The sequence below is a fragment of the Mustelus asterias genome, chromosome 16, assembly GCF_964213995.1.
Source record: "Mustelus asterias chromosome 16, sMusAst1.hap1.1, whole genome shotgun sequence".
In the NCBI taxonomy this organism is placed as follows: domain Eukaryota; kingdom Metazoa; phylum Chordata; class Chondrichthyes; order Carcharhiniformes; family Triakidae; genus Mustelus; species Mustelus asterias.
In genome coordinates, this window is record NC_135816.1 from 37,197,402 (window position 1) to 37,220,593 (window position 23,192).

The window sequence follows — 23,192 nt, forward strand, 5'->3', positions numbered from 1 at the left end:
GGATTCGAACCCAGGTATGCAGAACATTAGCTGAGTTTCTGGATTAATAGTCTCGCAATAATACCACTAGGTCATCGCCTCCCTCATACTACCAGGCCATTACCTCCATTCCAATGATGCAACTCACCGTCGGAACATCTCCAGAAATAGTAACATGGAGATTTTTCATATAGAATATACATTGGCTTTGCCACTTCGTGTAATCAGCTGTATTTTCTCTTTGCAGTGTCAGACAGAAAAAGGACAGTCTTCTTCGTAGACAGTCAATCGGAGGAGCCAATTTGGTCAAATGCAAGCCCTGTGCAGTGACGCATCCCAGTTCTGTCTGCGGGTCTGATGGTCACACTTACTTCTCTAAGGTAAAGTGTTTCTGAAATCTGCAGCAGTGAGGAAACAGTTATTGAAATGATTTACTTTTCCATACTTCCATTTTGGATGCAATGAGTTAAAAATAAAATCCGTTCTGCCGAAGGTTATGTAAAATTTATTGTTTGAGAGAGGGAAAAGCGACTTTTTTTTAAATGAGAAGGGTAAACCTCCTGAAGTACAACTTCCAGTGAACAATGCAGGAGAGTAGCCAAAGGATACACAAAAGTGGATAGAATTAAAGAAATGGCAAATCTTACATTGCATATGGGGGGTTTTGTTAATCTTTCCTCCAACAGCAGTCTGTTTGAATGTAATAATAACAGTAAGCTTGCTGTTTTAAGTAAACATCAAAATCCATTAAGGAAGCTAATTCATCCAGCGGGATTTTGTGAGGAACATTATTTATCTACTGCCAAGGAATTCCATTGAACTAGAAATCTGCAACTTTAAATGATTGAGACCAGCGGATAGTGAAGAATGTTATTACAGAATGTTGTAGAATATTAGCCTCAAAGAAGGTTATGCAAATAGATAATTCGTTTTACAATTGCATGGAGAAAGATTTTTTTTATTATGCTCACTCCAACCATTTGAAACTCCAGTTTATAAGATTTACTAGATTTTAGGATATAGTAATATTTTATATAGTTTAGAGTTCATTGTATTTAACATATCCACTTTATGGGAAAGCATATAAAATTCTTTAGCAGCCTTTAGAATGGTTGAACAGAATTCTTGTAAGAGGTTTCAGAAATCAAGGTGTCCAGTTATTTTGCTTTTAAGTGACCAGATTTGTACTGTGCAATGTGTGAACACTTAGCTTCTGCACTTTCTGGGATGTTTAGTTTGATTTTGCTGTTGTGACACTTTGGTAAAGGGGAAACCAGCACGGAAGCGGGCGCAGATTGTGCTACTCGCCTCGCACCTGACTTTATCAAGTTTTCGCACCCGAAAACAGGCGCAACACGATGGTAAAATCGGGCCCTTGGTCTCTGAGTTACCAGTCCAGTGATATTTCCACTATGCCACCATCACCTCCATCTTAAAAATCTTATAGAACAAAAGCCCACCTTATCCTGGACAAGTTGCATTGGTGCCTTTAAGGACCATTGGTGAAGCCTCACTCAACACCCAAAACCAATGTATGTGGTACATAGTCTGATCATTGGTAACACAAATTGCATTGGGGTCGTACCTACATCATGTAGTATATAACAATCAGGCTCCCGCCTGAACGAGATGAGCACCAGAAACCCCAGCTAACAGAAAAGTGAGCAGGGAATGGATGGTAAGTCTTTGCAAAGATTTTCATGCTTATACATATCTTTTCCGACCTTTCTACAGTGAAAATGGGGCCTGTTTGAACTCAGCACAGTTCATGTGTGATTCATGCCCTGGCCCCTTTCCCCTATCATTGAAAATGGAATCTGTCATAAATGGGAAAGGACTTCTGGATCCAAGATCCATCTGCCATATGGGAGCCTCCGTGGAGATATTTTTCTTTGTGCTTCCATGGGATGTGGGTAATGCTGTTGTACTGAATACTTGCTCGGCCATTTCAGAGGGTAGTTAGTGTCAACCACATTGCTGTGGGTCTGGTGTCAGGTAAACCAGACCAGATTTCTCTTTCCCTTAAGGACATTAGTGAATCAAATGTTTTTTTTTCTACAATAATCAATGATAATTGCCATGGTCACCATTTCTGAGACTAGCTTTATATTCCAGATTATTAATTGAATTTAAATTCCACCTAGTGCCAGGGTAGGATTTGAACCTATGTCCCCACAGCATTAGCCTCTGCTTTTGGATTACTGGTCCAATGTCATTTCAACTCCGTGGAAATTCTGGCCTTAATACAAGTTAGCAGACGCTGAGAGCAGGTGAGATCCTGTTAGAATTCCACTGAACATGACAGGGATTTTTTAAAAACTGCTTATCTCCTGCAAGTATCTGCATGAAGTATTGGAAGATGTACCAAAGTGTTCAGCACCATTCCTAAAAGCATGGAGGAGTTCAGTCTGCGAAGTGTCATACTGGCAGACTATAAAATACGTGCTGATGCAGTGGCAGCGAGCAGAAACAGCCTGGTAAATAGTCTATAACAATTCTAACCTGCTTTTCTCCTAATGGGCATGGTCAAAATTGCTCCATTGTAGTCATGGATTCAGTTGCTTGGGCCCCAAACTCTGGAATTCCTCCCTATGATTCTCCGCCTCTCTACCTCACTTTCCTCCTTTAAGGCAACTCCTTAACAGCTACCTCACTGAGCAAGCTTTTGGTCAACTGACTCACTGGTCCAAATCTTCCAGTCTCCAGCTTGTCGGAGACTGGACATATGACCGAAGTTGTGCATCGGGACCCCTTGCAAATCCAACATGCAGATCTACGTGCGAATTGCTCGGGATGCCTAAGCTTCCGTTGGCCAAATCTCCTGCTTCCGAGGACTATCGCAGATGCTTCCAGCTCTGAGCTAGAGTCAGAGACTTGGGACAGTTAAGTGAGACTCACCTCAATATTACCCCGGAAATATAGTGGGTGTAACCTACACACTTGGACTGCAGTGGTTCAAGAAAGCAACTCACCACGGGCAATTAGAGATGCAATAAAAATGCGAGCCTAGCCAGTGATGCTCACATCCCACAAAATAATTTTGAAAGATCAGACAGATTAAAATCTAGGCTAACACCTGGGTAACTCCAAACCACCGCCCCACCCCCCCCGCTCCCCTGCTGCCTACCTGACAACCTCTCGACTGACCCACAACCCAATCCTGACCACCCGCCACCCCACACAATTCTCTGCTGCTCTGTGAACATGAGTTTGCTTCAAAGCTCAGCTGATTGACAGTGAACTAAGTAGAAACAAAGAGGGAAATTCTCCCAAAACAATTCAAAGTGTCGAATTTGCGTGAAAACTGGAGTAAACCACGCTTTTTTTTCAGTGGGAGTTTCAAAAAGAATCTCTCTCTCTCGATGCACTGCGGAGAGCACTAGCGTGATTTCGCTGCAGAAATCAGTGGGTGGGGCCTATTCCCGCTGGAGAGGCCGGCAGCATAGCGCTGAGCGGGCTACTGCGCATGCACCGATCTGTCAGCACCGAGATCAGTGCATGCGCTGTGGTCCCTGTCTGCCGGCCTCCTGACTGCTGGCCTGCTCGACTACTCGACTGCTGGACAGACACCCGACTCCCGCAATGCCGGCCCTCTCATCCCCCCCTCCCCCTACTGCCTGATCACTAGTCTCCCGGACATGGCTGGGCCAATCTTGGCCGGCTTCAATCTCTCCCCTACAGCAGTCTCAAACTCCCCCTCTGGCAGCCCAGACTCCCTCAGCAGGCTGCCTCCACCCCGATGCCCAGCCCCGACTGGTGGCCTCCCTCCCTCTGTCACTCAGCCCAAATGCAGAGTGGCAGCGGAACCCCACCCCCACCTCCCAGAGGCCCTGCCCCATTCGTCCCCACCCCCCTTGGCACTGCCCTATGACTGGTGGGCAGTGCCAAGGTGGCCCTTAGGCATTGGCACATTGCCCCTTGGGCAGTGCCGGGGGGCCCAGGCTAGCACTGCAAGGGGGCAATGCCCAGGGGGTACCGCCCTCCTGGTGCCCGACACTTTGGGGGGGGGCCTCGATTACTCCCCCTTCACGCCAGCTGGGTTGGGCCACTAGCTCCCCATTAGTGGGAAGCTATAGTAATCCTCGCTGGAGTGAAATACTCCTGGCGGGAGCGGGGGGAGATGCTAGCAGGCCTGGAGCCTTCAGTCCCGGGCCCACTAATGATAGTAAGATTATAGTGAAATCAGGGTCTGACTATATAATGCAGCCTTGTGCCGGAAATCGGTGTGGGGTTTACGGCACCGGAAATCCGACACTGGGGTTTGCGCTCAAGTGCGGATGCCCAGCGTGGATCACGCGAATCAGCCGACACTCGAGTCTCCCGGCCCGCTGCGCTAAAAAACCATTGGGAAAATCATTCCCAAAATCTTGAACATTTGTTTATTTGTTGTAAATAGCTTGCCACAATTTTATATCGTTGCATTTAAAACTGTTAAAGAATTCAAACTTCATCTGCTATCAGTTTACATGTCACATTGTAGGCAGTGCGTGAAATGGACTAGAAGTTCTCAGAAATTTGTAGCTACTACAAGTGCCTTCCAAGCACTTAATCACCCGCAGTATCTTGTCCATCTGTAGGCTCCAAAAACCTGATCATTCACTCTTATTCATGAATTAAATATGCAATGGAATCTCATTATTGCAAACTTTGATCGCACATTACTTCCAAAAATTATTGCATTTGATGCTGTTGGAAATTTCATTTGTGTCCATAGAGTCCTTGGCAAGAAGTACTTTGATTCCCTCCATGAATTTGTAGTGATGGTGTTTGATTGTGTTATATAGTAATTATAGATAATTATATGTAGAACAACATTAGGAAACATTTAAAATGGTGTTCAACAGCATGCAGGACAAATATATTCCACTGAAAGGAAAGAACAAACTAAGCGCTAATGAAAGTCTATGGCTGAATACTGACATAAGGGGACAATTGCAGTTATGAAAGAGGCTTGCATTAAGTACAGAGACAGCAGATGGGTACATATAAGAGAGAACACAAAGAGATTCGGAGGGAAGTCAAAAACGGAAGGCAAAAAAGAACTGCAAAATTATACCATCAAGGAACATAAAACAAAATAGTGAAACACATTACAGGCACATCAATAAAAAACAAAGGCTGTGAAGGGAATAGGATTATTAAGGGATAGACGGGCTGATACCAGAGTTAACAATAGAGTCATTAGTTAAATATTAAATAATTACTTTGGTTCTGCATTTAGCAGGCTGGCGGAACAGTTTGGGATTACAGTGAACGATTAGATGAGCAATGAGATAAGTGTATTAAATTTTTTTTAAAAGGCAATGTATTGAATAAACTAATCACAATCTAAGAGGAAAAAAACCCTCTTTGTTCGTGGGTCAGTGAAGAAATCGAGACACATTGGACGCCTTTTCCACCAAACTCTGCACATCCTCCTCCCCAGACGCCATTTTGAGACTCTCCAAATGAATTGATCCATGTATTTTAAAAGCATTTAGGGAAGAGATAGCTGAGATATTATTATAAATGTTTAATAATTCATTAGCATAAGGTGCAATATCAGGAAACTGGCTGATTTAATTCCTATATTTCAGAAAGGGGACAGAACATGCCCAGGGAATTATAAGTTTAACATCAGTGGTAGGAACAATAACTGAACCCCAAGTAAAGGAAAGAATTGAAGAGCAATCTAAACTAAAATCGTATGCACTTATGGAGTTCGTATCCTTCCATTCCCATCCTATTCATGTATTCATCTAGTTGCCGCTTAAAGGCCGCAATCGTACCTGCTCCCAACACTTCCCCAGGCAGCATGTTCCAGACAGTCACCACCCTCTGTGTAAAAGACTTGCCTCGCACATCTCCTCTAAACTTTTCCCCACGCACCTTAAACCTATGTCCCCTAATGCTTGACTTTTCTACCCTAGGAAAGAGCATCTGACTATCCATTCTGTCCATGCCACTCATAATCATGTAGACCTCTATCAGGTCACCCCTCAACCTCTGTCATTCTAGTGAGAACAAACAGAGTTTATCTAACCTCTCCTCATAGCTAATACCCTCCAGACCAGGCAACATCCTGGTGAACCTTTTCTGTGCCCTCTCCAAAGCATCCACATCCTTCTGGCAATGTGGCGGCCAGAATTGTACACAATATTCTAAATGAGGCCTAACTAAGGTTCTGTACAGCCAAAGTGTGACCTGCCAATTTTTATACTCAATGCCTCGACTGATGAAGGCAAGCATGCTGTATGCCTTTTTGACTACCTTATCCACCTGCATTGCCATGATCAGTGGACATGTAAGCCCAGATCTCTCTGCCTATCAATTCTCCTAAGGGTTCTGCCATTTACTGTATAATTCCTACATGCATTGGACCTTCCAAAATGCATTATCTCACACTTATCCGGATTAAACTCCATCTGCCATTTCTCCACCCAAGAGAAATAGATGAATGAATAAGGTCAGAGAATGTGGGGTCAGCAGATAGAGGCAGAATGGATGCTTCAAGACAGAAAGCAGAAAGTGGAAGAGAAGGGTAGTTATCCAAATTGGCACAAAGTGGGAACTGGCGTTCCACAAGGATCAGTGCTGTTTGCAATTTACATAAATAATTTGGACTTTAGAGTCAAGAACATGATGAGCTGCATTTTACATGCCACCACCAGGCAAGTTTCCAGTGAGTTGGAGGAGGGGACATGCATGAAATAGGATGGGTGGCCACCCCGCCACCATCCCACCCAACTCCCAAGCTCACCCCCATCATATGGAGGGCATTGAAATTGGCAGCCTGCCCGCCACATTTAAAGGGGTAATCTAAGATCAATTACGCTTGTTACCAAGACAGTTGCCCTAATAACACTCTGGCCATTCCAAAAAACCTTTGGCGTGGTCAGCTGGGCAGAAGTGGTCAGCGCAATTCTTAAAAATACAACTTTCAAAGGGTGGGAAGGAAGGGACAAGCAACAAGCTACAGGAACAATGAAGAAACTTGCAGAACGGGCAAATTATTAACAAGTAAAGTTTGGCACACATAAGCATGAGTGCTTTTGATAAGAAGAATAGGGAAATCATTCCTTACATGGAAGGTGCAACGTTAGGCGAGGTGGAGGAGTGAAGTGACCTTGGAGTACAAATACGCCAATCACTACAAGTTACACCACAGGTTAGCAAGATCTTCAAAAGAACGCAGATCAAGCAGTTGGCTTTATTTCTGGCAGGAAAGAATTGAAAATTAGGAAAGTTATGCTGAACTCGTATGAAAGCTGTGTGATTCTGATTACCATATTATGAAAAGAATATAAAGGCACTGAAGAGCGCAAAGAGAAGATTTACAGGGATGATACCAGAAATGCGGGGGGTATAGATGTCAGGAAAGGATCCACAAGCTGTGCCTCTTTTCTCTTGAAAGAAGGAGGCTGAGTGTAATCTAATTGAGGTCTTCAAAATTCTGAAAGGTTTTGATAGAGTGGATTTTGAGAGAATGTTTCCTCTTGTGGGGTAGAGCATAACTAGAGGCCATCAACAGAAGACAGTCACCAAGACATACGATAAACACCAGGGCCGGGATTCTCCCAAAAAAATTCTAAGTGCCAAATTTGTGTAAAAGTGGGATAACTCCTGCTGTTTTTTTTTTAGCGGGATTTTTGAAATGAGTCACCCACATTCTGTGCACTGCAGAGTGCCTCAGGGAGATTCACGCTGAAAATCCAGGGGCAGGGGCCTATTCACGCTGAAGAGATCTGCAACATAGCGCTGAGCGGGCCACTGCGCATACACTGATCTGTCATAGCGGAGATCAGTGCATGCGCAGTAGCCCTGTGCTGCCAGGGGGCCAGGCTGGCAATGCCAGGCTAGCAATGCCGAGGAGGCACCCGCCCCTTACCCTCGACCTCCTGGGAGGCCTTCATGGCCTCCCTTCAGTCCAGCGGGATTGGGCTGCCAGCTCCCCACTAGTGGGGACTTGTTGTAAATCCCTCTGGAGTGAACCACTCCTGGTGGCGGGGGAAAGGCATGTGGGCCCTCTTTTTGTTGTAAAAATCAATCTGGTTCACTAATGTCCTTTAGGGGAGGACATCTGCTGTCCTTACCCAGTCTGGCCCACATGTTATTGCAAGGTGGTTGACTTTTAACTGCCCTCTAAAATGTACTAAGCCACTCAGTTCAAGGACAATTAGGAATGGGCAACAATGGAGGGAGGGGGGTGTTTGGTCGAATTGGGTTCAGCCTTGGAAGGGTAGACTGAGATTAGGCTAACTGGTGGGGAGATCAGCCTGGGCTGGGCCTTGGGTGCTGGGGTAGTGATGCACCATCAATCGAGCAAAGACTAGTTTGTATGCAAGAACAAATAGGCTTTTATTAGCAAAAGACTTGGAGCACACCCATGCCGATGAACTGGTCCAGACTGAGGCAGGGGGGTGGGGAGCAGTTGCCTTTATACCTGGACCGGGGGGGGGGAGGAGTCTCGGGTAGGGCCGGCAGGGATGTGTCCAGGCATGTCACATATACAGGTAATAAGCTAACAGTGGTTTACCACAGGTAGTTAGTGTTGGGGGAAGCCCCATGGTGGAGTACAGTCAGGGGGTGAGTAATTCCCATGGGGCCGGAGGGTTTAGGGTTCCCAGTCCTATGGGGAGGGAAAATGGAGACCTCTGGGGGTTTAGGGATGTGAAGAGTGTCCTGTGGGGAGTCAGTGTGGGTCTGTGCAATAGTTACTCAGAAGCTGGACATGGTTGTAATTTCTCTCACTGCTTCTGGGTAACTATTGATGTTACACAGTCAGAATCATCTGAAGATTGCAATTTTAGATGGTTCCCAGTGCTCGCCATTGGAAATGCGTACTTCCCATGGTACAGTGCCCTGGAGCTCGGACTTCGTAGCCCAATAATCATTTTCACACACCCTCAAAACTGTCTGTGATAACTTTAAGGATTGGCTCTACCAGTTAGCCTATAAAACACAACTATTTGCAGAGTGCCTTAAATGGTCTTTCTATACTCAACTCTCGGGGTCCGACTGGGACGAGGAGCAACCACGCCCCTATGGATCTCCAACTCTGTTCCTGATTAGACTAGTGTGTCACATGACTCCTCCCCCAGAGAACATCCCTTAAAGGGACTAACGACCTATTATAGAGTTGAATTGTAACATGTGGACAGGGCTTCTTTCTCACAGTAATACATTGTTTCGAAGAGAGCTACTTCCCCAGCTTTGGCCTCTGAAATATCCTCAGTGTAAAGTTAAATTTCAAAGGCATTACAAGTAAGGCTAGGTCTGTACTGTAACTATCTATTATTAGACAGATGTAATCTCGTATCTGTTGGCTGATGTGAAATCAGCAGACTCTGGTTCCGTCACAATTTGATCACAGTCTGATGAACAGCGAAGTAGTCTAATAGCAGAGTTCTGTGTTCTCCGATGGAGGTATAAGGCTCCATTCTTTCTGTGGGTGATTTTTTATATTTGGAGAGTGTTATATATTTATGAATGCTTTAAGATCTGATAACGTGATTTGAAGATGATGTCATTAGGGTGTTGCCACGGGCTGCATTACTTTCAGTTAGTTCTCTGTATAGGCAAGATCTCCTGGAATAAATCTGTTGTTGTTACTTCAAATCTACATGTGCAAACCACAGCTTTTACTTTTGTTTAAAACCTACAACCCCTAGGACATTACGCAGTGTGTGTCAGGACTTGTATTATATTCTCATATCAAAAAACGTCAGTAGGATGTTTAAAAAGCTTCCAGCAGATCTCTGCATTAGAATCCGAATCATTCTTGATGCATTGATGTGCATCTGAAACTGTTTTGCACCAATGTGAAATGCAATTGGCCCATAAGGGCGGCACGGTGGTTAGCGAGGGACCTGAGTTCAGTTCCGGCCTTGGCTCACTGTCTGTGTGGAGTTTGCACTTTCTCCCCGTGTCTGCAGAGGTTCCCTCCGAGTGCTCCAGTTTCCTCCCACACTCCAAAGATGTACTGGTTAGGTGGATTGGCTGTAATAAATTGTCCCTTTTGTGTCGGGGGGACTAGCAGGGTAAATACATGGGGTTATGGGAATAGGTCCTGGGTGGGATTGTGGTTAGTACAGATTCAACGAACCGAATGGCCGCCTCCTGCACTGTAGGGATTCTATGAGTATTCTATGAGTAAGCAGTCTGGGTCTGCCAGCCACATTTTCTGTTTACACAAGACAGCTAAAGCCTTGTGAACAGTTCAACCACAATTCCTACATTTGTCGAATGGAGTGATGAAACAGCACGAGAGTCGCATGAAACTAAGCAAGCAGAGCACAGGTTATATAAAATATTACATGTAATAATATAATATATAATATGTTATATGTAATACATGGCAACCACATAGTTAATAAATTCATAATCTTTAATAGTAAACACATTTAATTAACACAGAAAAATCCTTAAATTACTGTTTTCTGATTGATGCGCGACAATCAAGCACGTGGAACCAAGGCTTCGATATTGAAGGCTTTTATTGTGTAACAATGGAACTACTAACACGAATACACCAGTTCAGACTGAAGGGGTCCTGCCGGAGCAGAGGGTCTTATACCTCGCCACCGGAGGCGGGGCCCCACTGGGATGTGCCATGATAACACTTATAACAGGTAAACACCCTAACCCAACAACATTGTACAACCCCCACAGTAACAACACCCTAGCCCAACAGTAACATAATAACAACCCCCAGTGGTAACCAACGATGGTTCACCACATTCACCCCTCCTTTAAAAACAAAAGGCGGCGGGGTGCAAGAAAAAAACAGGTCATATATACAGAATTCACAAGTCCAGACGGTCTGGAGGACCGCACCGACGCTGTGATCTCCTCAACACCGGTTGCGAAACCGGAGCAGGTGCTTGCGGTGGCGTTCTCTCCAAAACAACGTCCGGCTGTCCCCTCAAGGACTCCCGGGCCGGTTGGCCCTGGTGAGGCGATGGTGCAGGGGATCCTGGAACCTTCGGTGGTGGCGCCGATCTCCGAGTCTCAGGCAAGCTGTACATGGGAGTAGAACTGTTATGCACTGGTCCCGGTGCTGACCGCGCCACGTCTGGGGAAGCAATGAGGAGTAGTGGATTCGTGACTGGGGGAATAGGAGCGACAGGAGTTGCTACGTCCCCTGCGGGCGCCAGGTCTCTAATGGAGACAGTGTCCTCTCGCCCGTCAGGATATGCCACATAGGCATACTGAGGGTTGGCGTGGAGGAGTTGGACCGGTTCGACCAAGGGGTCGGACCTGCGAGCCCTCACATGTCGCCGCAGAAGGACGGGCCCTGGGTACGTCAACCAGGCTGGCAATGAGATCCCCGAGGACGACTTCCGAGGGAATGAGAACATCCTCTCGTGGGGAGTAGCATTGGTTGCCGTACACAGGAGGGAGCGGATAGAATGGAGCGCATTTGGAAGGACCTCCTGCCAACGGGAGACTGGAAGGCCCCTGGATTTCAGTGCCAGTAGGACAGCCTTCCAGACTGTAGCATTCTCCCTTTCCACCTGTCCGTTACCCCTAGGGTTGTACTTGTGGTTCTACTAGAGGCAATCCCGAATGAGAGCAGGAATTGCCTCAAGTCGTTGCTCATGAACGACGAGCCCCTGTCGCTATGAATGTAGCAGGGGTACCCGAACAGGGTAAAAAGCTCACTGAATGCCTTGATGACGGTGGCAGTCGACGTGTCCGCACAGGGGACAACAAACGGGAACCGGGAGTACTCGTCTATTATGTTGAGGAAATAGACGTTCCGGTCCGTTGAGGGAAGGGGGCCCTTAAAATCCACACTCAGCCTCTCAAAAGGGCGAGTGGCCTTGACCAATTGTGCCCGGTCTGGTCGATAAAAGTGTGGTTTGCATTCTGCGCAAATCCGACAGCTTCTCGTCACTGACTTGACATCCTCCACCGAGTAGGGCAGGTTGCGGGCTTTGACGAAATGGTAGAGTCTGGTGACTCCAGGATGACACAGATAAATCGTGTCGCTTACCCTTGCGTGGAGGACTTGGAGTTTGTCACTGTCTGTAGTGATAGCTACAGAGGCCGCCAGGTAGTCTTCGAAACACTTCCACCAGTGGTCGAAGGTGTTAGCGGCACCGACCGCACGTGGGTCCAGCGCCAGACGATCTGGTTTTAAGATCTGTTCCATACTCTTTTTTGTACAGCTGAGAGTTTTCTGTTACACAATAAAATTGATGCGCGACAATCAAGCACGTGGAACCAAGGCTTCGATATTGAAGGCTTTTATTGTGTAACAATGGAACTACTAACACGAATACACTAGTTCAGACTGAAGGGGTCCTGCCGGAGCAGAGGGTCTTATACCTCGCCACCGGAGGCGGGGCCCCACTGGGATGTGCCATGATAACACTTATAACAGGTAAACACCCTAACCCAACAACATTGTACAACCCCCACAGTAACAACACCCTAGCCCAACAGTAACATAATAACAACCCCCAGTGGTAACCAACGATGGTTCACCACACTGATGTATACAGAAACTTTCTCATTTGACGATTGTAAACTTCACTTTTTCAGCCTTCTCATTCTGTTACAATTTAACACTCTGGTGAGCTGACAGTCTGGCTAGCATTTTGAGTATCATTTCAACACGTTTTTACCAAAATCAAATAATCATGACACTTCAAGATGCAGGTAAACACCATGAGGCAGAGTCTTTGCCTCGGGCACGGTTGATGATCCTTGCTCAGATTGTGCTCCAGGTTGTCCTAGTTCTAAGAAATTATTTTTCTTGCGTTACCAATCACCAAGCTTTGCGTCTGCCATGAACCAACGCAGTTGGTCAGTCCTTTTGAACCTGGTTTTAAAATGTTGTTAAAAATTGTTAAAAACGTGGCTTTTAAACATATTCCTTGAGAATAGTTGAATGGTAATTTGGTGCAGTTCGATAAACCCATTTTCTGTTGTGTTAATTACAAAAATAAGCAAATCAGAGCATCTAACCCACCAGCCATGAGTAGCCCAACTTTAAATAAATGAAAGAACCTTTTTAAGGAACTAGACATAAACAGTTTCTGGTTATATTGGGGTATGTAATGGCCCGATTCTTGGTAAATTAAATGTCCCTGTTAGTGTATAAAGGCAAATTACTGCGGATGCTGGAATCTGAAACCAAAAGAGAAAATGCTGGAAAATCTCAGCATGTCTGGCAACATCTGTAAGGAGAGAAAAGAGCTGATGTTTCGAGTCCAGATGACTCTTTGTCAAAGAGGCATTTGGATTCGAAACGTCAGCTCTTTTCTCTCCTTTCAGATACTGCCAGACCTGCTGAGATTTGCCAGCATTTTCTCTTCTGGTCCCTGTTATTGTCTTTGCACCCAGCTTAATTTTATAGCCTCCTTGAAGCCTACTAGGTAGAGCAAGCAATGGAACTTTGCCATGGTAATTCATCCGAGGCATCGCCAGTTTTGTGGGAATGACCAGCTTCTGGCACAATGATGCTAAATGCACCAAAAAGTCACGGGAAGTTTGCACTGAACATAAGTGTTCATAATTTCCCCAAACTTCTGTGCTGTTTGTGCCAACAAAACAAGCTCAACAGAGCAGAAACACCAGGCCCTGAGGTAGACGAAAACAAATCGCTGATCTTTTCTAGGCAGCTGTCAATCACAGAAACTTCCTTTCAAACGAAAAGGTTGAAACTTTACAAATGAATGGAAGAATTAGCATGTTGCAAGGTCTGAGCATTTTGTTATCTGGTCCTCTCAAGTGGGGTGGTTCAAATAATGTTAGTTCAATAATGGCTGCCAGCAGTTAAGTTAGGGAGGGATTTTCCAGTCCTTCCTGCCGATGGGATCTTCCGGTCCTGCCAAAGGTAACCCCCCCCCAATAGTGGGATCCCCGGCGGATGGGAGAGTCTCACAAAACACCGTAGCCATCAGGAGGACCAGGGGATCCTGCCGGCGCTGCCGGAAAACATGCCGTAAGGGGGGCAAAAAATCCTGACCCATGTCTTCCTCTGTGTAATACACAACAAGAAATCCATTCCTGGATTTAATATGAGCCTCTACTGTATGTTACACAGCAGCGAGTGTTTAATGATTTGTTTCTTATAATATTGAATGTTTAATTAGCTGTAGAAAGGCACCTAAGGATGATTATATACTGTTACATAGCTGGAATGTTGAAAGATTAGACACATGCTATGTTCATTATCCCAATAGTTATAAGCAGTTATGAGACACACAGCGGTGTAACAAAGCTATGTGTACTTGTAATTAGCTACAGTCCACAAAGGACCGTGGGCATTTCTTTCTGTTAGAACATAACAAATGGCTATAAAGCTTGAGGGGCAGCAGCTGGGAGTGGGGGGAAGGCAAGAAGGCAGCCCTCCATGTACTTCTACAGCCAGTTTGGGGTTTGAACCTGCACCAAGGGCACCATTCTGCACCATCAAGCCAGCTGAGATAACTGACTCCAGTGCATGGGGATATGGGGATTAGGGCCTGGGTGGAATTGCGGTCGGTGCAGACCCGATGGGCCGAATGGCCTCCTTCTGCACTGTAGAGATTCTATGCTTCTATGTATGTACTTGTGAAAGTTTAACAGACCCTAAACATTTGATGGTGCGCTGCAAAATACACTGTTTTATGATATGAGAATTATTAAAAACATGGAAGTATTAAATATTCCTGACTGAAATAGCTTTGTGAAACCTCAAGACACAACTGGAAGGTGCAAGAGTGGAAGAATATTTAAGGGCTTTTCCTGTTCCTTTACCCCTTTTTCCGAGATGCTGTTTAAAACCTAACCCTTTAACCAAGCATTAAGTCATCTTCACTAAAATGTCTCCTTACGTGGCCCGTCATCATATTTTTACTTTTGAGTTTGATACGATTGTTATAGTTTGGGGGTTGCGTCTTTAAGTTAGGGTGATTGAAGCGGGTCAGGTGACCTATCAGAAATCTGCCTGACAACACATCTGGGTGACACGGCTGTTAAAGGACAAAGAGGGGCCAGGTTGTTTTGATGGGAAGAATTTGCAAAGACTTTTGAGACAATGGCTTCAGCACCTGTTCTTACAGTGGTTAGACTTGTAGCCTACAAAGTCCAAGGAAGGACTCCTCCCCTGCCCCCCGCACCGACCCAGATGGCCAGCCATGATCACCTCTTCCCTCCCTCTGCCTGAGATTCCGATTGCAGAATGGCAGCGAGACCCCCTCATCCCCACCAATTGCCCGTCCAATGAGCCCCGCCCCCAGTAAGCCCCTCCCCCTCTGGCATCACTCCCTTGACACTGCCCAATGCCTGGCGGGCAATGCCAGTTTCCCCTTCAGCAGTGCCAGGGGCCAGGCTGGCACTGCCCAACTGGCAGCCCACTTACCCCCAACCTCCTGTGGGGGCCTCAATGGCCTCTGTTCCCTTTAGCAGGGTCGGCTGTCTATTCCCCATCAGTGGGGAGCAGGAGCAAACCCCGCTGGAGTGAACCACTCCTGGCATGGGAGGGAGACGCTGGCGGGCCCGAAGACTTCACTCCCGGGCCCACTAATGAAATGGAAATTTCGATTTCCATATTGTAATCAGTTCTGCGCTGATTCCGGGATGGAGCTGATTATGCTGGAAATCGTTGCCTGGGAGACTCACGGAGGCCATGGTGCCCAGCGGGAAACCCACAAAATGGCGTCCGCTGATGTCTCCCGGCCCGATGGGCTGGGAGAATTACCCCCGATATTTTTATTTCCTTTCTCCTTCCTTACTTGGTCTTCCTGTTGTTGATTTTCCCCAGTGAGGACCCACATTTTTTTTTCTACTTAGGATCTTTTCTCGATGTTCTTGATGAAACAAACTCCCATCCTCGTTGCCAATTTTCGTTTTGTAATGTCCTAACCATGTTAGTGTTGTGGGCTTTAAACATAAAGAAAAAGATGTGGTTTGCATATGTAACTTCTAAATAATAACAACAGATTCATTCTAGGGGCTGTTGTCTGTACAGAGTAGAAAATGAAACTTAGCCTGTGAAACACCTCAATAGTATCATCATTAAATCATGTGACCTTAAACAATCATGCAACCACTTAAATATATAACAGTTCGTCAAAGCGATTTCAGTTTGCTTATTATAGTAAAAGTCTTAAAATATGAAATCTTGGCCGGAATTCTCCGATGTACGCCCTGCCAGTCAGAACGGAGAATTTGGCGCTCAACCAAAATTCTTCTTACTGCAGCGGGATTGGAGAATCGCAGCCATGGGCGAGGTTAGAGAATTCCAGCCCTTGTGTCATCCTTTCAACTGTTAACCGGAAGTTCAATTTTCTTTTTAAAGTTAAGGGTTTCTACGACGATTGCAACATTTTAGTGCTCCCGTGGAGCACAATGGGATGTCTTATTTTGTTAAAGGTGCAAGCTGCTCTTGTTAATTTTACATCAATGTCCTCTTGTTCTATCATCATCAACCACTGGAAACAGTCTCACCATGATTTTAAACACCTCTTATCACATCAAAGTTTTTATTTCCTCTCCTATAACAATAAAACCTGACTTCCTCACACCTTTCCCCATGTAAGAACTTCATCATTGAATTCATCATCCCTAATGAGAGGAGGATAGAGTCGATGCAGAAAATCTAGAGTAGAAGAGTTGGAGTTTATTTATGTAGTGTCAGGCATGTTATATAGTGTCTCAGCATGAATAATGAAATGAAAGACCACAGGCTAGATTTTCTGTCTGTTCACAGTCAATGAGCAGAAAATCTAACCTTCTTGTGCACCGTGTGCCTCTATTGAAAGGCAAAGGAACCACAGAGATAAAATTATTCACAAAGCCTAAAGTCAAAATTCTTCAAATCGCCACCATCTCAGTAGCAGAGCTCATCAAGGGACAGACATGTCAAACCTTCTTTGAAATTGAAGTCCTGTGATCTGTGAAATAATGGGCCATAACTTCTGAGCTCCCTAGTGTCAGATATGAGAGGTACCCCAAAGATGTGCTGGGGAACCAATCTCAGGTCTTTTTCAGGTAAGAGTTTGCACTGTAGTTGCCCAGAAGCACTAACTTCCTCTGGATAATTGTACTGTGCTGGGATCCATCCGAAAAAGGAACTTTAATCATTAACTTTGGATGGTTCAGTGCTGGCAACATCCCAGCTATCTGTCTGCACCAAAGATAGTAACAGTTTTAACAGCACCATTAGCTTTTGGAGCGCTGCTCCTTCGTCAGATGGAGTGGATATCTGCTCTCAAACAGGGCATACAGAGACACAAAATGTATGCCTTGTTTGAGAGCAGATATCCACTCCATCTGACGAAGGAGCAGCGCTCCGAAAGCTAATGGCATTTGCTACCAAATAAACCTGTTGGACTTTAACCTGGTGTTGTTAAAACTCTTACTGTGTTTACCCCAGTCCAACGCCGGCATCTCCACAACATGCACCAAAGATGGCACAGATCACGGGAATATTTACTCTGAAAAAGTTAGAAGAATTAAAACTGTTTGTAACTTCTGGGCAACTACAATAAAGATGAAGACCGACTACCCTCCCTCCCCGCCCCCACCTCCCCAACCCCCCCCCCCCCCCCCCCCCCCCCACCCCCCATGGCTTTCCCAACCACTCCGACCCGCAGACCTGATCCAACAGGACGCCTGGATCTGACCTGCCCCAAACCCTCCAGCCCCATGTCCTCTGACCTCTCCCACACCACACCCTACCCACACACCCAAAGTCCAACCCAGGCACCCCTGACCCCCCAACCCCCCCACATCACCTGATTCATGACCCCCCCACCCCCTCTGGCACTGAAACACCCCTGTCACCTCCCCCAACCCTCCCAACCACTCAGATCCCATCACTTGCCTCTCCCTGTCTGTCAATTTTGTTAAATCTAGTTGCTTTACAGCAGCAAGTGCAGTAAAAAAAGAGGGTGTGGCCTGCTTGAATCTTACGTAGCTGGAATGTTCTGGTGCCTGCGAGGACTCTCTCAATATAGATCCCAACAGCTCTATCCATCTGAGGTTTCAGCTCAATTATCAAGACCAAGTGGATCTTAAGAACATATGAACTAGGAGCAGGAATAGGCCATCCGGCCCCTCGAGCCTGCTCCACCAGTCAATAAGATCATAGCTGACCTTATCGTGGACTCAGCTCCACTTACCCACCCACTCACCATAACCCTTAATTCCTTTACTGTTCAAAAATTTACCTATCCTTGCCTTTAAAAACATTCAATGAAGTAGCCGCAACTGCTTCAAGCAGGGGATTCCACAGACTCACAACCCTTTGTGTGAAGAAGTTCCTCCTCAACTCAGTCCTAAATCTGCTCCCCCTTATTTTGAGGCCATGCCCCCTAGTTCTAGCTTCACCTGCCAGTGGAAAAAACCTCCCTGCTTCTATTTTATCTATTCCCTCCATAATCTTATGTGTTTCTACAAGATCCCCCCTCATTCTTCTGAATTCCAATGAGTATAGCCCCAGCCTACTCAGTCTCTCCTCATAAGCCAACCCTCTCAACTCTGGAATCAACCTAGTGAATCTCCTCCAGTGCCAGTATATTCTTTCTCAAGTAAGGAGACCAAAACTGTACACAGTACTCCAGGTGTGGCCTCACCAGGACCTTATACAGCTGCAACATAAACTCACTGTTTTTAAACTCCATCCCTCCAGCAATGAAGGACAAAATTCTATTTGCCTTCTTAATTACCTGCTGCACCTGCAAACAAACGTTTTGTGATTCATGCACAAGGACACCCAGGTCCCTCTGCACAGCAACATGCTGCAATTTTTTACCCTTTAAATAATAGTCAATTTTGATGTTCTTCCTACCAAAATGGATGACCTCACATTTGCCAACATTGTACTCCATCTGCCAGACCCTCGCCCACTCACTTACAGTATCTATATCCCGTTGCAGACTTTCAGCATCCTCTGCACACTTTGCTCTGCCACTCATCTTAGTATCATCTGCGAATTTTGACACACTACACTTGGTCCCCAACTCCAAATCATCTATATAAATCGTAAACAATTGCAGTCCCAACATTGATTCCTAAGCCACACCACTAGTCACTGATCGCCAACCAGAAAAACACCCATTTACTCTCATGCTTTGCTTTCTGTTAGTTAACCAATCCTCTATCCATGCTGATACATTACCCGTAATACCATGTAACGTTATCTTATGCAGCAGCCTTTGGTGCGGCACCTTGTCAAATGACTTCTGGAAATCCAGATGCACCACATCTACAGGTTCCTCATTGTCCACTGCGCACGTAATGTTCTCAAAGAATTCCACCAAATTAGTCAAACATGACCTGCCCTCCATGAACCCATGCTGCATCTTCCCAATGGGACAATTTATATCCTGATGTCTCGCTCTTTCTTCCTTGATGATAAATTCAAGCATTTTCCCGAGCACAGAAGTTAAGCTAACCGGCCTATAGTTACCCGCCTTTTGTCTACCTCATTTTTTAAAAGAGTGGCGTCACATTTGCTGTTTTCCAATCTGCGGGAACCACCCTAGAGTCCAGCAAATTTTGGTAAATTGCCACTAGTGCATTTGCTATTTCCCCCGCCATCTCTTTTAGTACCCTGGGATGCATTCCATCAGGATTAGGAGACTTATCTACCTTTAGCCAAATGCTTCAAATGCTTCTAATTCCAGTGGGCCGTGGCTTTCCAATACTACATGGAAGTTATGGCTCACTTGGGGCTGCATTTTGCCTGCCTCTGCCAGGCGTATTTATGGCGGGGGGCACATAAAATCGAGTGGGTGCCCACCCCTCCAGCTTCCTGCCCATCCCCAATTCATGGATGGGTGTCAAAATAGGCAGCTCATCTACCATATATAAATAAATAATCCAGGGTCAATTGGGCTTGTTAACAAGCCATCTGATCCGATAATATGCTGCATAAAGCGGTGGGAGTGGGCAGGCCATTTTTAAAAAAAAGTTTTCAAATGGGCGAAAGAAGAGGAGTTATTATCTTCATGGGGTGGCTTTGCAGTTTGAGGTGACAGCCCTCTATCCTCCTACCCGCCTACTCCATTAAACACACCGCCTCACCCCCCTCCATCCTCTACACCGCCCCCCCCCACCCCCACCCCCACTCTCTCTATGCCCATCATGCCCAAACCCTCCCCACCCAAGACCCTGGGCGTAGTTGTTTCTGGGGATCCATCTGGTTCCTGGTTGCAGTCCTGGCTGCACCCTTGGTACTGCCGGAACTGATGGACCGATTGAATTCAGATGGCAGGGAGCTGCTGAAGGCGGGACTCCTCCCCAGCGAGGGACGGATGTCACACACTGCCCCAATGTAGCCCACCCACAGCGCATTATGTCTGCAGGGCAGGCTGGCATGGAATAGGTCGGCTCCAGGCTGTCTTTGCTTCCAGGGATTGATCTGTTTGTTTTTGGACTGAGTTTGATCTATGCTGTCTTTGGTGGAGACAGATAGCTGGGAGGTTGCCAGCACTGAAGCTGCATGTGTGGTGAGTGCACACTCTGCAGTCACAATGTCAGTGAAATGCAACCTTTATTATTCCAGAGAGTGAGGTTGATGGAGTTACCAGATAGACATAAAATTCTGCACATTGAGGAATAAACGATACATGATGCATGCTCCATGAATGGTGTTGAAATAGTTACGTTTGAAGTCGAATGAAACCTTGATTGACTCGTTGCTTAACATCTCCAAAAAATGCAGAGCAGTAATCAGTCAGGCCAAAGGGATACTAAAGTATACGGTACAGTGGTGCACATCAGAGGAAGCAGTGAATAAATTGCAATATACTAGCCAGATCACTCCCTGAGTGCTATGTCCAATTCAGGTTGCTGATTAAGAAGGGGGAAATGTAACTGCTGGAGGTAATACAGAAAATGTGGAGCTCTACTGAGAGCAATTGGTATGGAAAAGATGATGCAGAATATGGTGATACAATGTAAGACAAGGATACACCAGTTTCATGTAGTGAAAGTTTTAAAATTTATTAGTTTCACATTAACACTACAATGAAGTTACTGTGAAAATCCCCTGGTCGCCACGCTCCAGCACCTGTTCGGGTACACTGAGAGAGAATTTAGCATGGCCAATGCATCTAACCAGCGTGTCTTTCGGGCTGTGGGAGGAAACCAGAGCACCCGGAGGAAACATATGCAGACACGGGAAGAATGTGCAGATTCCACGCAGATGGTGACCCAAACCGAGAATCGAACCCGGGTCCCTGGCACTGTGAAGCAGCCGTGCAAACCACTGTGTCACCCATAGCTTTATGGCAGTTTTAGGACTGATATCAGGAAATTTTATTTCGTGCAGAGAGTGACGAACATTTAACATGGACTTCTGGTTAGAGTAGGGTAGAGGAGAAAACCCTGGAATTATTTATGAAACAAGTACATACAGCAAGGGGGACGTTTAAGCTCTTTCTGGATGGATGACTTAGGATGGGCTGAGTGGCCTTCCTCAACCACTAGTATCTTCTTGCAGATAGCAAAGCAGTGAGGGGTTGTTCTGTGCAACGCAGTAGTTGCCGGGGTTAGTTTGATTGTCCCACCAAAGTTAGAGCACGTAATCAGAGGAACCTCGGTGAAATTTCAGGTGAAATGTTCAGGGTGGGGGCAGATAGCAATTCTGTATTCTCGCAATATTTAACTGAAATCTGTATTGGTTTAAAAATGTCTTTGGGAAATCTAAGAACATTTTCGAGTTGTGTCGAACCCAAGATGTGTGAGACTGCATCCTTCAGACTGGTCTGGTGTCAGGTTGACCTTAGACTAATGCTACAACTTCAGCAGTGATGTGCAGTGGCCTTTGCAACAATGTGAGGATTACAGTTTAAACACATTTCTTGAGAGAGGCTGAGTTAAAGGGTGCTGGTTGTGCGTGTAGATAAGAGACATCGAGCAGTGAAAGAACCTTCTTCCATGGTATAAATAGCACAACAGCCGACAGATTGGGTGGTGCCATGTCCATTGTTCAGGCGCTAAACTGTCAATGTGATGGAAAGGAAACACACACTCACAACTAGCCAAAAATGTGCCGATTGCCTGATTGGTGTAGGCAAAAGATGTCCAGCGTCCATACCGGAAAGCAACATTGCGTCTTGTTCATATTTGAATAAAGGGCTTAATGCTTGACACTCCTCTGCAACATTAGTTGCCCTGCGCTCACAACAAGCATCAGGTAAGCCGTGTTCAGGAAGTTAGGTTTACAAGCGGTCCGACTGACTGCTTAAATAGCCACAATCAGTAATCTCTGTTTAACCGAGGAAAGCAGGAGTGCTCCTCTCAGAACCACATTCAAACTGTGTGGCCTGCTGCCAGCCACTTTGTGCCTGCCTTGCCCACCCCCTCCCACCACCACTCTCTTTATCATGATCTTCATCTCTCATCAAATGTGCTGCCATTGCACAGATCACTGTCGATCACTTCCCAATCATTACTGCCCCCTTCCCATTTGGATGCCACTACCCCCCTCTCAATTGCCCTCCTTCTGAATTTCCCCTGGAAGAACGTACCTGAGGGCCTCTGCTGAAATCTCAGCAGCTTGACCTTCCAGTCCTTTTCTCTTGTGAGCTGTTGGGAGGCTCACTAACCAGACGATAATGAAGCCCAAAGCCTGATATTGTGTGTGATGAATGTTGGGCCTCCACATTGCCTGTTTTTGGGCCCATCCAAATTTCTAGACCGTTATTACCAATGGTGTAGGTTGAGAGGAAGTGATCACGTTGTGTAATATTCCCTTTGCCTTTTTTGATTGCAGTGCAAACTCGATTACCAAGCGTGTTCCTCACACAAGTCGATCACCTTGAGATGCAAAGGACCCTGTCCTTGTCTTCCTGGCCAAGAGAGTGCGAAACTGAGAAGTGAAAAGACAGGTAAGGCACAGAAGAGACTAAAGTAATCCCACGTACTTACCAACTCAAATTACAATTTACTTTTCTATTCAATAACACTTCTGTGAGCCAATGATTTGATTCAAATTGATTTCTAAAGCATCTAAGAGATTATTTAAGATTGGATGGTAAAGGGTGAATTTAAAATAGAAAGATTGTTTCAGAGTTATGAAATTAAAGTAAGTAAGGTTAACTCTAGGGATATGAAGCAGATTTCTGTGCAAGTCCAGTGCCAACATGTAAAGCATAGCAAACAGAATTCCAGCAAAACTTCTCTTGGAATACCAGTATGAAAACTTCATTAAAAAAAAGACCATAGAATAGGATCCCTACAATGCAGAAGGAGGTCATTTGACCCGTCAAGTCTGCACCAATTCTCCG

At 45.7% G+C, this 23,192-nt stretch overlaps 1 protein-coding gene across 1 annotated transcript in view; it reads left to right on the plus strand.

Moving 5' to 3' along the window:
- spock1 (SPARC (osteonectin), cwcv and kazal like domains proteoglycan 1) overlaps nt 1–23,192 on the plus strand; it is a 497,915-nt gene that overhangs the window by 356,706 nt on the left and 118,017 nt on the right. Inside the window, exons 5-6 of the mRNA XM_078230923.1 lie at nt 233–359; nt 22,679–22,793. Coding sequence (XP_078087049.1) covers nt 233–359; nt 22,679–22,793 — 242 coding nt within the window. The remainder of the gene's footprint in view (nt 1–232; nt 360–22,678; nt 22,794–23,192) is intronic.